The sequence below is a fragment of the Muntiacus reevesi genome, chromosome 12, assembly GCF_963930625.1.
Source record: "Muntiacus reevesi chromosome 12, mMunRee1.1, whole genome shotgun sequence".
Taxonomy (NCBI): domain Eukaryota; kingdom Metazoa; phylum Chordata; class Mammalia; order Artiodactyla; family Cervidae; genus Muntiacus; species Muntiacus reevesi.
The window spans coordinates 56,548,836-56,565,352 of record NC_089260.1 but is presented as its reverse complement, the minus strand read 5'-3'; the positions used below and the strand labels follow the sequence as shown (position 1 = coordinate 56,565,352).

The following is a 16,517-nucleotide window of genomic DNA, read 5'->3' as shown; positions in this document are numbered from 1 at the left end:
GAAATCTTAACACTGGTGATTTCTGGGGCTGGGAGAAGGATTGAAGAGTTCAGCGGAACTCTGATTTCTCTGTGTGCCTCTGTGCTCAACATGGAAGCCTGGTTGAGGGTTCACCAGCATGTATTCCTTTTTTACTGGGGATTTTCATTTTTTGAAAATTGGTTTTATTGGAACTTCCCTGGTGGTCCAGTAGTTGAGACTCCACGCGGTCGCAGAACTAAGATCCCACATACCGCCCAGCAAGGCAAAAAAAAAAAAAGTTTTGCTTTTAAGTTTGGATTTACAGTTTTGCCTTTGATGAAATCTTATATCTGCAATTATATTTGCAAATGGTTTCTGCATTTGGGGCCAAAAGAAATGAAAAAACTGATGGGAATATCTAAATACCTGCTGCTGCTAAGTCTTTTCAGTCGTGTCCGACTGTGTGTGACCCCATAGACGGCAGCCCACCAGGCTCCCCAGTCCCTGGGACTCTCCAGGCAAGAACACTGGAGTGGGTTGCCATTTCCTTCTCCAATGGGTATATATTAATGTTTATAACAATATCATATTAAGTCAGACAGAGAAAGACAAATATCATGTGATATCACTTACATGCAGAATCTTAAAAAATGATACAAATGAACTTATTTACAAACAGAAATAGAGTCACAGATCGGGAAGAGGGATAAATTACGAGTTTGGGATGAACATATACACAGTACTGTATATAAAATGCACTCCCCTGGTGGCTCAGATGGTAAAGAATCTGTATATAAAATAGGAAAAAAGGATGTACTGTATAGCACAGAGAACAATATTCAATATCTTATAGTAACCTACAATGGAAAAGAGTCTGGAAAAGATTATTCAAAGTAACCGAATCACTGTTGGGCACCTGAAACCAACACAACATTGTAAATCAACTATATTTCAATTTAAAAAATGGTTAAAGTTTTTTAAGAAGATGTAAATATGTACAGTCTGAAGGGAAGCAGCATAATGTATCAGAAAGAAAATGAGTCATGTGTGTGTGCATGTGTATGTGTGAGCAGTTTGTAGAGTCTAGTCACTTACACACTATCAACTAGCCAAGGGGCCGTGGAAAAGTCACTTAGCTCCCTTGGCCTAAAAATTAAGTAGATTAGATCACGTACAGGTCAAAGTAAACGTCATAACTGGAAATATTGTCACATTAGTGTGTTATAAAATGCAGGCATCTGAAAAAAATGAAATGCATGTGTCTGTGCTGAGCTGTCAGATTTCTGCAGAAGGCCCTTGGATTGACAAACTGGCATGAAGAGAGTCAATGGGCTTGGCCAGCCAGGCTATAGGTCATCAGAGGCACCTCAGGGATGAGGTAAGCCTCTTTGAGCCTTGGTTTCTTCACCTGAGAAAAGGAACTAATAACTGTCTTTCTTGGCTCACGGAAATGTGGGGAAAAATACAAATGAGGTAATACATATGAAAGTCTCCTGTAATCTATGAAGCCCCATACAAATATGAAGCATTGTTCTCTTAATTATCCTTGAATACTATTCACACTTGTAATGTGGCCTTATTTGGGAAAAGGGCCTTTGCAGATGCAATCAAGTGCAGATGAGGTCAGACTGGACCAGAGTCTCCTTATAAAGACCAGGGTGTCCTTGTAAAGGGTGTCCTTATAAAGAGAGAGCACTGGAGGGGGAGTTTGTCTTTCAAATTTCCTTATGTTCTGGCTTACCTCTTTCAGGGCCCATCACTTCCTACTGATGGTAAGATCATCCTGGGGATGGTTTTAATGTTATGTCCTTGAAGGTTCTTGGTTCTCCTTCATCGGGGCCTTGTCTATGAATCTACAGCTTAGAATCAGGCCCTTTTAAGAGATTTTTTTTTTTCCCCCGAGCAATGCTTGTTCTTTCATCATATTCCCTATGTGTAATTGAATAATGGCCATTTTCAGAATTTGGAAACCATAATGAAAATAAATAGCTATTCATGGAATCCAACTGCCAAGTTTAAGTTTACAAGAAAATAACTTTTCTGAGAGAGTCACTGTTAGGCTAAATTTTTTTAGACTTAGTTACTCCTTTCAATTCCAAATTACCAAAGATTTTGATCAAGATTAAGAATTTACATTTTTTTAAACTTGATTTTGAAAAGAGTTCTCTTAAATGTTAGGTTCCTGGGAATGGAAAAACCATGTTTGAGTAGGATGATCTCTTAGTTAAGATCTAACTATTTAATAGGGCTTCCCAGGTGGCTCAGTGGTAAAGAATCTGCCTGCCAAGCAGGAGACGCGGGCTCGATCACTAGGGTGGGGAGATCCCCTGGAGAAGGAAATGGCAACCCACTCCAGTATTCTTGCCTGGAAAATCCCATGGACAGAGGAGCCTGGTGGACTACAGAACATTTAATAAACTGCCAACATGTTTTTTACCATTTCCTCGGGCTGCCATAAATTATAGAAACAGTTTCTGAGGTCACTGACATTGATTTTACATTCATCTTAACTTCTAAACCTCTGGACCCTTAAACAAAGGCTAGTTGCTGGGGCCTCATGCTTAGATCATGCCAACAGACACTGAAATTATGGCTAGTAGTCTGCGCCACACTTAGCCCACAAGAATAGAATGGCAGTGTCAAAGGAGTACTGATTCTGTGTTGCTTAGAGCAGATGGAAATGAAATGTCTTCAGAGTTCTCCCACACATGATGGAGGCCAAAAAAAAAGATGCATAAAGCTCATTTGGCAAATCAGACCACATATCAGTGTCTGAAAGGATGAGCTGAACTAACCCATATGACAATGGCATATTTTTTAAAATCTTGTATATAGGCAGGTATTTAATATATGTTGTTAGTCTTCATATTAATTAACTATGAAATTTGAAAAATTAATTCTCTACAAATATTTAGTGACACTTACACAACTCTCCCATAAGTTACTACATGTTTGCCTGTTGAACAGGCCTTCAGTAATTTAAAGCGTCTCGACCAAACAATTAAGATAACCTATAATGATAAGTTCCAATAAATTTGAAAACACAATGAAAGGGATGGCTTATGTTTCAGGAAGTAATAAAATACCCATACTGACTCAAAGAGAGGAAGAAAGTATGAAGAGAACAGAAATCAAACTTTAAGAGCCAGTCTTGCAAAGATATTGAAACAGGAGTCTCTTGAAGCCTGCTGACATGGCCATGTCACAATCCGTTTTTGTTTTTGTTTTTGTTTTGAGAAACAACTGGGATTTTTAAAAAATTATTTCTTTATTTTTGGCGGTGCAGGGTCTTTGTTGCTGCTCAGGGTTTTCTCTAGCTGCAGCGCTCAGGTTTCTCATTTGGTGGCTTCTCTTGTTGCAGAGCGCGGGCTCTAGGACACATGGGCTCAGGGCATGCAGCTCCTGGGCTCCGGGGCCCGCGCTCAGTCATCGTGGCGCACTGGCTTCGTTGCTCCGCGGCATGTGGGATCTCCCCAGACCAGGGACTGAACCTGTGTCTCCTGCATTGGCAGGTGGATTCTTGACCAGTGAGCCACCAGGGAAGGCCTGGGATTTTGTTTTTAATGAGGCAAGTTGCATCAGTATCTTTGAGAAAATAACAGTTACCTAGAGCATCCGTGGTTCAAAGCTGATTAGTCTGGAGATTGTGCTGGCTTGTCTTTGCCCCTCCACGTCCTAAATGAAGTGAGAGCGTCGTCTGTCTCTGGCGCCACTGAAATGCCACTGATGCGGTGAGGATTGGGTCCACCTGGGAGGATGGACTGCCCAGGCTGGATGCTCTGGACAGTTGTTGTGAGCATCGTTCTGCCTGTGGATGAGGGACAGTACCACCCCTCTGATGGGTCTCTCGTTCTGTCCTGGAACTTACATCCTTGTGTAATCAAAAGACAAGGGCTAATCCAAAGCTGTTGTTAATGAGTCCAGGCTCAGCCTGCTCATGACCAGGACAGGCCAGTCAATTAAAAGACCAGTTTTGGGGGCAAAGAATAGTGACTTTATTCAGAAAGCCAGCAGGGGCTTCTCAGTGGCCCAGTAGTTAAGAATGCACCTTGTAATGCAGGGGACACTGGTTTGATCCCTGGTGAGGGAAGATCCCACATGCCATGGGGCAGAAGATCTCACATGTCATGGGGCAGATAAGCCTTCAAGCTGCAACTTACCAAGCCTGTGAGCCGTAACTGCTGAAGCTTGTGCTCCTAGAGCCTGTGCTTCACATCAAGAGAAGTCACAGCAATAAGAAGAGCAGCAACAAAGACCCAGCACAGCCAAAAATAAATACGTAAAACTAAAAACAAACAAAAAGCCAGCACACTAAGATGATTGACTCTGTTGCAAAGAGGTTGGGCCAGGTCAAGATGTTTCCTGTAAGCCGAACAAAGGTATTTTAGCTTAATGCTCATTACCTAGGGGGCAGGGTGCCCAGAGATGGGCCATCGCATATAATTAAAGCTTACAGACTACACGGTTTTAATGATGAACTTGTAATAGAACAAAGTCTATGACGCGGTCATCCTCGATAGGTGCTGGAACAGGTGTCATTTTTCGCAAATATTTCTTGTAAATTCAACATGGTCTTAACCAGAATTCTGCGTGGGATTGACAAGCTGTTTCCCCTGAAAGAACAAACAGGCAAGAACAGCCAAAAACCTTTTTTGGTTTTAATTCATAAAGACAATTTAGCCTACTCAATATGAAAACACATAATAGAACTATGATAATTAAAACAAAGTCCAATAACACAAAACGATAAGTGGTAGTAAGAATAGATAAATCTAATGTTGGAGTGGAATAACAAATACAAAATTTATTTCCAAAGACCTATTTAAGGTTCTTTAACGGGGCTTTAAATCTTTTTCCTTTTCCTCTGCCAACAATTTTTCAACCACTGTATCAAAAGTTAAAAATGGATTCAGCAATTTCTCTTTCTTATGCTGCTTTTATAGTTCTCTCCTTCAGTCATTCCTGTAGTTCTCAGGATACGGGAGGGTTGAAGGAGTTTCCGGGGGTGCCATGTCCGGGAAGGAAGGCCAGGGCATCACAGGTGGCAGCACATTTGTGGGCGGGGGGTCACTGTCTCCTGGGTGTACCCAGGGCATCACTGAGCAGAACACAGGCGCGACTCCAAGAGCTTTGCCACTGTGATCCAGTCAGTGCAGTTGCCCCCACATGCCCCGCGATATTGGTCCAGCAGGGGTAGGGTTGGGGGGACTCAAACTGGGAAATGCACCTGTGGGAGGTCCTCACTGTGATGTCAAGGGATGTCCTGTCAGCATCTACCTCCTTGACCGAACTGTGAGCAACTTGGCGCAGGGACCTCCATTCATTGTTTCGCTCCCAGAATTTATCACAGCACATGGCAGATTCTAGACAGTGAATAAACAATAAATGAATGGATTCTAAGGGTTTCCCAGGTGGCGCTAATGGTAAAGAACCCACCTGCCAATGCAGGAGACGTAGGAGACATAATTCGATCCCTGGGTTGGGAAGTTCCCCTGGAGGAGGGCATCACAAACCACTCCAGTACTCTTGCCTGGAGAATCCCACGGACAGAGGAGTCTGGCGGGCCCAGTCCATGGGGTCACAAAGAGTTGGACATGACTGAAGTGACTTAGCACACACACACGAATAGGTTCTAAGGACCAACTTTTACCAGAATTAGCGGAGATGATGGGATAGAGTCACACTGCATCTTCTCAATGATGCAAACAGTGGAATCTCCAGCTTACCTGATGCTAACTCTGCCCCCCCCCCCCACTTCTGTTGCAGCCGATGGGGTCAGAATGGATGGAGATGCGGAAGCGGCCAGTGTGCGCAGCCCAGGAGCCTGCAGCCTGCGCCCCCGGCCAGCCGGGAGTGGAGAACCAGGGGTCCAACGCTTGCTGCTTCTGCTGGTGCTGCTGCTGCAGCTGTTCCTGGTAAGCTGGTGGCTTTGTTATGACCATGCTCCTGATAAGAAAACGGTACCTTGATCAGTGCCAGCTTATGATGATTCAGTAAGTGCTTTTTAAGCAAATGCTATATGGCTGACACTGATATGGGTTTTATAAAGGACCACAAAAACAACAAAACAGATAAAAAACCAAGATGAGGGCTTCCCTGGGAGTCCAGTGGCTGGGGCTCTGTGCTCCCAATGTGGGGGCCGGGGTTCGATCTCTGTTCTGGGAACTAGATCTCACATACCGCAGCTAAAAGATCCCACGTCCCCCCACTAAGCCTGGGGTCAGCCAAGTGAATAAAAACACAAGGTCTTCCCTGGTGGTCCAGTGGTTATGAATCTGCCTGCCAGTGCTGGGGACATGGGTTTGTTCCCTGGTCTGGGAAGATTCCCACATGCCATGGGGCAGCTGAGCCCAAGATCCACAATTACTGAAGCCCATGGACTCTAGGGTCCCCATCAGACAACTACTGAGCCTGTGTGCCTCAACTACTGAAGCCAGTGCACCTAGAGCCCACGCTCCACAAGAGAAACCACCACAATGAGAAGCCCGCACACCGCAGCTAGCGAGTAGACTCCACTTGCTGCAACTAGAGAAAAAGCCAGCGTCCCGACGAAGACCCAGCACAGGCAAAATTAATTAATTAAAAAAAAATAAATATTGGGGAAAAAAAACCAAGACAAGACTGCATCCTAGCTCTGAAGGGACATAGTCAAGTCCCTGAAATCAGGCTAACTAATGTATATCAAATGTCTAAAGAACAATCTAAGCCAGCTGATGATTGAATATTAATATCTGGGCAAAAATGGTGCCTAAATTGTCAAAAAACAGTGAATTAAAGGCCCTCTACTTGGTGATAAACACTTATTGGAGGAGTTACAATTTAATCTGGGTCTTAAAGATTAGGATTATGAAAGAGCATGAGCCTGCATTTTATATTCTCCTGCTTCTATTCTATTAATATTGATTTTGATAAAGAAAAGTATTAAAATTTATGCTGGACAGAGAGAGGAAAAGCTTAAAATACAGGCTAACTTACTCGGAGAGGAAGATATACATTCATTGCTTAAAAAAAGAGATACAACTTGACTGAGTCACTGTTGAAAATCTGGAGAAAGGGGTATGATTTACCCTCAGAAATCACATGGGCATTAGATTGCATCTCTGAAATCTTGTATATGAAGCATGCCTCGTGCCAACCAAATGTGCATGTAGCTTTAGTCAATAAAACCATTGTAATGTACTTAGGCTTGACTGCGAGTTAGACCCAGACCGTGGAGAAGAAACCCTGGAATAGATCAGTGACAGAATCACATGAGGTGATCAGGGGAGCTGAAGGTTGAAAATTAAATGTCCAGGACAGTTTGTTTGGTTTGCTCCTGCTTGCCTCGGGTTGGCGTTAATTTCCAAGAAGTTCCACTCCAGTGAGTGTGACCCTCTGAGGACTGATGGGACCCAATGTTGGGAGGTCTGTCCATTTGGGACAGAACTCCAAACTCCGGTGGGAATACAGGGCTGAGCAGCCTGGCATTCGAGGCAAGCCTTCAGCCCTGAGTAGGAGTCTAGAGGACCCAGCAGGGGACCAGAGGAAAGGGTGTGTTGGCATCCCCTACACCATGAGTGTCCAGGACCCCCTAGTGGGAAGGAGACCCATCAGTGGAGAAGAGACCACATTTAAGCCCCTTCTTCTGCACTTTTCACTCTGCTTATCAGGCTCAGTGAGATGGTGCCTGAAAGATGCTCAGAGATGTCCCCATGATTGTGGGATGCCGCTGGCATTTATCCTATCTACCCAGTCCCCGATCTGCTGCCTTTAGAGGCATAGGAGGCAGGATCATGGCTTTTAACAAAGTCTGGGACTGATGGTGTGTTGGGGGGCAGGTAGTTGCAGGCCCCAGAGCAGGCTCCTCCTACTAATAACAACTATGGTGAATAAAATATAAATCTATGCCTGGATGTCATTATCACAGTCAGAAACCAAGTATCATGTGGTATGTGCATCTGTGAAAGATGAGAGCAATGTCTTCAAAGTATGAGAGCAAAGTAACAGAGAATTTAGTCAAACTATAACTCAAGAAGGTGTCTCCAAAGAAGATGGACAAATAGCTGATAAATACTTGAAAAGAGGCTCAGTGTCATGGGTCATTAGCAAAATACAAATCAGACACACAGCATGATACCCTTCGTAGGCACCTACATGGCTAGAATTAGAAAGACAGACAATAGTAAGGGCTGGTCCGGGTGTGGAGGAATTGGAGCCCGCCAGCATTGCTGGTGGGAACGTGACATGGTGCAGCTGCTTTGGAGGAGAACAGTGTGGGACTTCCTCAAAATGTTAAAAATAGAGTCATCATGTGACAATATTTCCACTCCTGAGTGTCTACTCAGGAGAAGTAAAAACAGACATCCACACAAAATAACTACAAATAGCCCCAAAGCACAGACAACCTAACTGCTCATTTGTTTTAGGAAAAGAATTATTATTCTAAATGTAAACTGTCCCTCATTCGTGTAGACCAGAGTATTATATGTAGAATTTATTTTGCTAATACTTGCTTGTCATACTTTTGGTTTTCTTAAGAAAACAAAGCACAGTCATTTGTGTCAAGAAAACAAGGAACTTGTTACTTGATACAGAGTGATCTCAACCCTCACGTGTACATCTCCTTTCATGCAGTCTCACTGTAAGAAACCAGGAGGAACAGAGACTTAGAAGGACTTCCTATGAAGTCAGAACCGAAGACCTTCCCACCTGTGAAGAAAGGTAAAATCTCATAGTGTTTAGTTCACTGAATTGACAGAAATGCCAGCCTTGCTATTTTTAATTCCTTATTATTTTTTCTTTTCTTCCAATTACTTTTTTTGAGATATAGTTGACATTCAGCGCTGTATAATCCTAAGGTATTCCACGTAAATATTTAACTTGCACATGTTCACATAAGTTAAGTGAACATCCATCATCCCATGGGTGCCCAGCTGGAATTTTTTGGTGTTTTGCATTATATGTGTCGCTAGAATAGCTTCTCTAACTGCAGTTTAATATCAGATCATAATGTTGCATCACATTTTCACTCGGCAGAATTCCTTTTAATTATTCCTTTTAATTTAAAACAATGTTTTGACCACATTGCATGTGGGATCTTAGTCCCCTGACCAGGGATTGAACCTGTACCTGTGCTTCCTGCATTGGGAGTTTAGAGTCTTAACCACTGGACCACCAGGGAAATTCCAGCAGATTCCTTTCAATTTATTGTGTGACAGGGAGAAAAGTCAGTTCCATTATTAATGTAATGCCTGTTAATCACAAATATAAATTGAGACTTCTTGGCAAAACATGTGATATATTTTATTTTTATGTGATTCACCTTTTTAAATAAAAGAACATAATGAAATACACATTATGTTGAGGTTCAGGAAAATTTTAAAGGTCCATTTTTTCTTAACTCTTCTTTTATACTTTAGCTAATATGTTATTTTTTGAAGTGTTTTTTTTTTTAAAGTTGAGAAAAACATATAAATTACTTTCCATAATGCCAAATTTAAAAGTGTCTTTCTCTTCCTATATTATCAATGGACTTATTTTCACTTATCCACTCATACCTTTTCTGCATGTGTCTGTCTGTATCCAAATCCTCCTTTTAATAAGAATACCAGTTATACTGAGTGAGGACCCTCCTAACGACCGCATCTTAACTTGGTTAAACCTGCAGAGATCCTACTTCTAATGCAAGGTCCAGGGTCAGGACTTTAGCATCTCTTTTTTAGGAGACACAATTCAATCCATGCTCATATTTTTGCTGAAGGGTTGAGGAATGAGGACAACTCTTTCTCGGCCTGAAAGGGCCTGGGTGCATGTTTTCATTCTCGGAGGGAAAAGGACATCTGTCCAGGGCTGAATTCTCATCAGCCCCCGATCCCTCAGCTCCCCACACCCCTTCCTCCCACCCCCAGCCCGGGTCCCACCCTGGAGGAGGCTAGCGCCTGGGCTCAGTCCTTTGACAAGCTCATGCTCACGCCCGCGGGCAGGAACGCCTTCCGGGAGTTTCTGCGGACCGAGTTCAGCGAGGAGAACATGCTCTTCTGGATGGCATGCGAGGAGCTGAAGAAAGAAGTGAATAAAGCCATGATTGAAGAGAAAGCGAGGGTCATATATGAAAACTACATTTCTATTCTCTCTCCTAAGGAGGTAGGTGCCCGCCAGAGGTCGAGGCCATGGGCAAAAAGGACCCCTTCAGTGTCTGGTCCCCCGGCCAGCTTACCGCTGCTCCAGAATATGGAACCCCCCTGCCCCCCACTCATCATAGACTTGAGCAGTGGTCCCACCAATGGGTGCCAAGTACCCTCGAAAATCTGTGAAAGATCGTGAGTAGTTTCCTGGGGAAAGTGTGTGTAACTTTCATCAGATTCTCCAGAAGGAGCTGTCTTTGTGTCTGGCTGTAAACACTGTTATGGGGGAAGGAGAGGGGGGTGGGACAAATCGAGAGAGTAGCATGGAAACATATGTATATTACCGTCTGTAATAGATACCCAGCGGGAATTTGCTGTGTGGCAGGGAGCGCAACCCAGTGCTCTGTGACCTAGAGGGATGGGATGGGGAGGGAGGTGGGAGGGGGTTCAAGAGGGAGGCGACACAGGTATACCTGTGGCTGATTCATGTTGATGTTTGGCAGAAGCCAATACAATACCATAAAGCAATTATCCTTCAATTAAAAATAAATAAATTTAAAACAAAAAGAAATGCAACACCCATAAGCATCACTTTACCAGCATCGCCGAGAACTCATGGGAGATGCAGATTCTCACCCACACCCAGATCCACTGAGCCAGAAGCTCTGCAGGGGCCCCACCCGGTTTAACCAACCCACCAGGGGCTTCCAACGCCTCTGAAGTTTGGGACCCCTGTCCTGTGTTCAGTTCCTCCTTTGGCAGCTTAGCACTGGGGACAACTTTGCTTGGTTGGGCTTTTTAAAAAGTCGAACAAGCTGTGGGAGTTGGGGGTGAATGTCCAGAGAGGACCATGTCTGATGAGCCTGGTGTTTCCCCCGCCTCCGCCAGGTCAGCCTGGACTCGCGCGTGCGGGAGGCCATCAACAGGAGCATGGCCGAGCCCTCCCAGAACATCTTTGACGATGCCCAGCTGCAGATCTACACGCTGATGCACAGGGACTCATACCCCCGCTTCATGAACTCCGCTCTCTACAAAGACCTGCTCCGCTCTTTATCCGAGAAAGCAGTGGAAGCCTAGGATATCAAAGATATTTATTATTAATAAAATAATCCAAGAACTCGTGGGCTCCGTCTAGGACAGGGACTTTAGAGGCGGTAGTGTCTTCTGCTGGTCATATTCAGGCTGTTTTAATAACAGACGCTTTCTTCTGCAGAAAACTGATACATTCATCAAGAAAACTGCAGCCACCTTTCCTGATCCTTTTGGAAAGACTGGGGTATGGCTCTGTAGAGAGGTTGTGTAGTTACATTTACAGTGACAGTAGTTTGTTCTCAAGTGACAAAGGATATACAAGAAGATGCCACATTGCCTTCAAAGTGTACATCATGGGAACAAACAGGACCCAGATTCCCATTTTATAAAAATGTGACCTCTACTTGTAAAATTGGTATCCCACTGTATGTTAGGATACATCTATGTATTGCTAAATGCATATATGTGCATTTGTATCTTACATGGTTGATGTAAAGCACCGTGCTCTTAACTGGATCAGCATCAGAAGTTTGGTAAGAGAAGCAGTGTTTAGAAAATCCTTTTGTTGACAAGTTACCTTTATTTTTTATTACCAGAGCCTGCCAACCTAAAGAATGAATTTTCAACTTAGTGGCATTCATCAAAAACATTCAAATAAGTATATTTCCTTTTTTAGTACTGAAAGAAACATGGGCATTTTCACCCTAAAAAAATAAAGCACAAGAGTTTTATCTCAGCCTTTTTTTTTTGCACATATAACTATTTGGGAAATATAAGATTAAGTAAGTACAGACACACTCAAGATTCTCTTTTAGTTCCCAGACCAGGATTTCATTTTTAGAGCCCACTGTTTTTTATCACAGTGAACAGAATAAATTCATAGCTCACAGGTGAAAATACAGCCTTACAGATCTAAACCATCACTATAAATGAGTGGGGAAGAAATGTATCCAGAACATAATTTGCATGAAGCTCAGTCAGGAAAGAACCCAGATGCAATGCAGGAGACCCAGGTTCAAGCCCTGGGTCAGGAAGATTTCCTGGGGAAGGAAATGGCAACCCATTCCAGTATTCTTCCTGCCTGGAGAATCCGATGGACGGAGAAGCCTGAGGTCACAAATGATCGGACACAACTTAGAGACTGAACCACACTTGTGCCTCAGCCTTCACAGGACAGCCTTCCTCTTGGTCACCCACTCCCTGGCCCTTCAATCTGAAGATTTCATTATACTCTTTGAGCCCCTGGTCTTTATTCTCAGCAAACACCTCTTCTTGTCCTTTACTTGACCAAGGTGCCCCTCAGCCTCCATCTTCCTGATGACCTATATATCTGCGTGGACCAGCATCCATGCTCTCTCCTGAGCCCAGCTCCAGTGAAGTTGCTCTTTCCTCCTTTCCAAGACGTTAAACCCTCTCATGTACTTTGTTGTTGTTAAAGTATAGTTGGTTTATACAGTGTTGATTGATTTCTGTGGTACAGCAGTGATTCAGTTGTACCTATGTATATTCTTTCTCACTATGGTTTATCCGGATGTGAGAACTGGCCCATAAAGAAGGCTGAGCACCAAAGAATTGATGCTTTCAAACTGTGCTGGAGAAGACTCTTGAGAGTCCCTTGGGTAGCAAGGAGGTCAAACCAGTAAATTCTAAAGAAAATCAACCCTGAATATTCATTGGAAACACTGATGCTATGCTGAAGCTGACTGAAGCTTCAGTACTTTGGCCATCTGATGTGAAGAGCTGACTCACTGGAAAAGACCAATGCTGGGAAAGATTGAGGGCAGGAGAAGGGGATGGCAGAGGATGAGATGGTTGGATGGCATCACTGACTCAGTGGACATGAGTTTGAGCAATCTCTGGGAGATGGTGAAGGACAGGGAAGCCTGGCATACGTGGGGTCACAAAGAGTTGGACAGGACTTAGCAACTGAACAACAAATGGTTTATCCCAGGATATTGAAGAATTCCCTGTGCTCTACAATGGGATCTTATTGCTTATCCCTTCTATATAATGAAAGTTTGGATCTTGATTCTGACTCCATCTCCTAGGGTCTCATGTTTTCCCTTAGACAAAGAGGATGTCTTAGGGATCGAGGCATCGATGCTGCCCTGCAGCCACTTACACCCGAGTAAGGACGACAGATATGTGTGGTGGAAAGAGCAACAGCCGTGAGTACTGGTCCAGAGAGGAGCTGAGCTCTGGAAGCCCTCTAGGCGACGGGGAGCTTGTGAAGATGACCCCAGAGTTCCCACCAGGCTCTGGTCCGCCCCTTCTCACCTGGGAACCTGGTACTGGCTGACATCACCCGAGAATCCCCAGGGGAGCAAGCTCATGTCCAAGTGCTACCTCCCTGCTCTAAGCCCGCCCACCTGGCCCTCATGATCTGTGTGCCGCCCCCCCTCCCCCACGCTCTTCCCTGTGTTCACTTGAGCTCCCTTTCCATTTCTCCCAAAAGTGTCAGTCATGTCCGCCTCTTTGACCACATGGACTGTAGCCCACCAGGCTCCCCTGTCCATGGGGCTCTCCAGGCAAGAATACTGGAGTGGGTTCTCATGCCCTTCTCCAGGGGATCTTGCTGACCCAAGGATTGAATGCCCATCTCCTGCATTGCAAGCAGACTCCTTACCATCTGCATCAACAGGGAAGCCCACCATGAACAAATCCAATGTGTGAATCTGTAGGGCCATCTGTGTATATGAAACAATCCTGAGATAAATCAGCCTGGTATTCCCCTGGGACTTCAATGCTTCTTCTGGATCAAAAACACTTCTGTAATTAACTGGAAATCTTAGCAGTGTTCCCACAGGTTTTGATGTTGTATTATCTCACTTTTACTTAGAATCATGCATTTATTTTGAACTCAAGAATTCATCCGAAACCATTTAATATGAAAACATTTCTTTTTTCAGTTGCTTGTTATAGAAATCTATCTTAAACTAGCATAAACAGAAAGTAAATGGACTGGCTTCCATTAGCAGAAGTCCAGGGTAGTTGCAATGTCTGCAGGACAGGACCCTGACCTCCCTTCCCCATCCCAACTTCCCTCGGCTCATCACACACAGAGGGTCTCTGCACACATCGGGTAGAAAGTACAAGGAGCCTGGGGGGCAGCTCCTCCTGGCTCAGCTTGTCCAGTGGAAGCACTTATCTATCATCCCACCTTTCATACAGTAACCCCACGGAGGAGCACAGGTGGGGTGGGACGGGACCCTGAATGACAGACCCAGCAGGGTCACATGGGGATGAGGTATCCCCTAAATGAATCATGTTTGGGAACTAGTGCCAGAGAGACGAGATACAGCAATGCCCTCCCTTCCCAGGGCTTTCACAATTCTGTTTTTCTATCAGCTACACTTTCTAACAGCACTATTACAAAGGTAACTTGGATACATACTGTCAGCCACATATAAGAGTGGAAAAGCCCTTTTGTGTCAAAGCAGCTCAGTCTTCCAATTATGGAAACACCTGGGCTAATTTAACTGGACTCTATGGCACATCAATATGAAATGTTGTTTCTCTCTGCAGTTGGGGCCATTAAGGAAAAAAAAATAATTAGCTGTCTTTTTATAGCACTGGGGAGATGAATCAGAACAAGTCATTGGAGGCAGTCATCTGTGCTTTCATCTTCCCTCCACCACTTAGATAAACAAGTACCAGAGTACACAGGTTGATTTGAATAAAATTTTTAATTAATAATAAACCTGTTGCATCACTTTGCAGAACCGAAGTAATAGAAGAGACCTCCCAAGGCTGGAGCTTGTTACTTCTTCCTGGAACCGAGTCCACAACATTGCCGGCACTCGTCACCTGCCCTCCTACCCCAGGTCCACAGTCGTGGGACAGCCTTCATGGCTCAGCTCCCCCAGTCGAGATATAACACAAACAGAAGCAAGAAAACTATTCCATGAGCCCCCACTGGGTGCACCCATTCTCCGAGGTGCTGAACACAGCAGTGAACAAGTTTCTCACAGAAATGCATGGGCTCCACCTTCCCTAACTCACAGCTACTCGTCACAGCTGTTGCACTGGACTGGTTTCACTTGTGTCATGCATCCTAGGAACTACGTTGGGGGTGAGGGGAGCCCCCACCACCAGTTTGACCTAGGAACTCATCAGGCAGTACCTCTGTCCTACTCATTGTGAAGTAGTGTCTTCAATGTTGGCACTTTGCTTATTTCTGAAACTTGGAGAAACACGTGGATTTTTACATCAGTGACTATTCACCTTACGTTTCCTGGTGGGACATTCTTGTTTGACTTTTTGGCTGTATCCTACAGCATATGGGATCTTAATTTTTTTACCAGGGACCAAACCTACACCTCCTGCTGTGGAAGGTAGAGGCTTAACCACTGGACCACCAGGGAAGTCCCTCAATTCTTCTTGAATGGCTAATTTTCTACAGCTAAATGGGGTCGAGGTGGGGGGCTGCAGGTGGCAGGAAAGAGTAATTGTTGATTAAAACACCTTAAATCTCACCACTTTTGTTGTTTTTGATACCTCAAATCCCCAAACTATACTTTGAACTGGAGGCAATCATTGTGGAAGTCTAGTGTTAATACTTTAAACATTGTTTCATCTGTGAGGCATGTAGATTTTGATGCACGTAGGTTTGTGTGTGTGTTGAGAACTCTTGCCATGGCTTCCCAACACTTACATGAACGCTCATCACTCTCAGGAGAGCTGGAAAACCAAGGTGGTGATTTTCTGCCTTCTGGGGATGGTTCTTCATTAACTGTCACTACATCTAACTTTATGATCCGACTCTCACATCTGTACATGACTACTGGAAAAAACATAGCTTTGACTATATGGGACTTTTGCCTTTGAAAAGTGATGTCTCAGCTTTCAATAATATGCTGTCTAGGTTTGTCATAGCTTTCCTGTGAGAGTTGGACCATGAAGAAGGCTGAGCTCCAAACAATTGATGCTTTCGAATTGTGGTGCTGGAGAAGACTCTTCAGAATCCCTTGAACAGCAAGAAGATCAAACCAGTCAATCTAAAGGAAATCAACCCTGAATATTCATTAGAAGAACTGACATTGAAGCTGCAATACTTTGGCTGCCTAATACGAAGAGCCAACTCATTGGAAAAGACCCTGATGCTGAGAAAGACTGAAGGCAGGAGAAGGGGGTGACAGAGGATGAAATGTTTTGATTGCATCACCGACTCAATGGACATAAATTTGTGGAAACTCTGGGAGATGGTGAAGGACAGGGAAGTCTGGCGTGCTGCAGTCCATGGGGTCACAAAGAATTGGACACAACTTAGCGACTGAGCAACATCTTGGTTCCTCCATGTTAATTTAATACAGTTGCTTTGTCCTAGAAATAGACATTATAAGATATCACCCTTGAGAACTGTTTACTTCTGGTTACTTTATAACTGGCTGACGTTTTCCAATCTAAGACTCCCTGTTTGGT

General features: G+C 44.1%; 1 protein-coding gene across 4 annotated transcripts in view; it reads left to right on the top strand.

The window, feature by feature from the left end:
- The window catches only part of RGS20 (regulator of G protein signaling 20), a 52,316-nt gene extending 38,938 nt beyond the window's left edge, over positions 1-13,378 (top strand). For all 4 annotated transcript variants that reach the window (XM_065902786.1, XM_065902784.1, XM_065902788.1 and 1 more), the window contains 4 exons: positions 5,728-5,876; positions 8,575-8,661; positions 9,849-10,083; positions 10,953-13,378. In XM_065902786.1, the coding sequence (XP_065758858.1) occupies positions 5,728-5,876; positions 8,575-8,661; positions 9,849-10,083; positions 10,953-11,141 (660 nt within the window). In that variant the 3' untranslated portion in view covers positions 11,142-13,378. The remainder of the gene's footprint in view (positions 1-5,727; positions 5,877-8,574; positions 8,662-9,848; positions 10,084-10,952) is intronic.
- Positions 13,379-16,517: the final 3,139 nt, after the last annotated feature.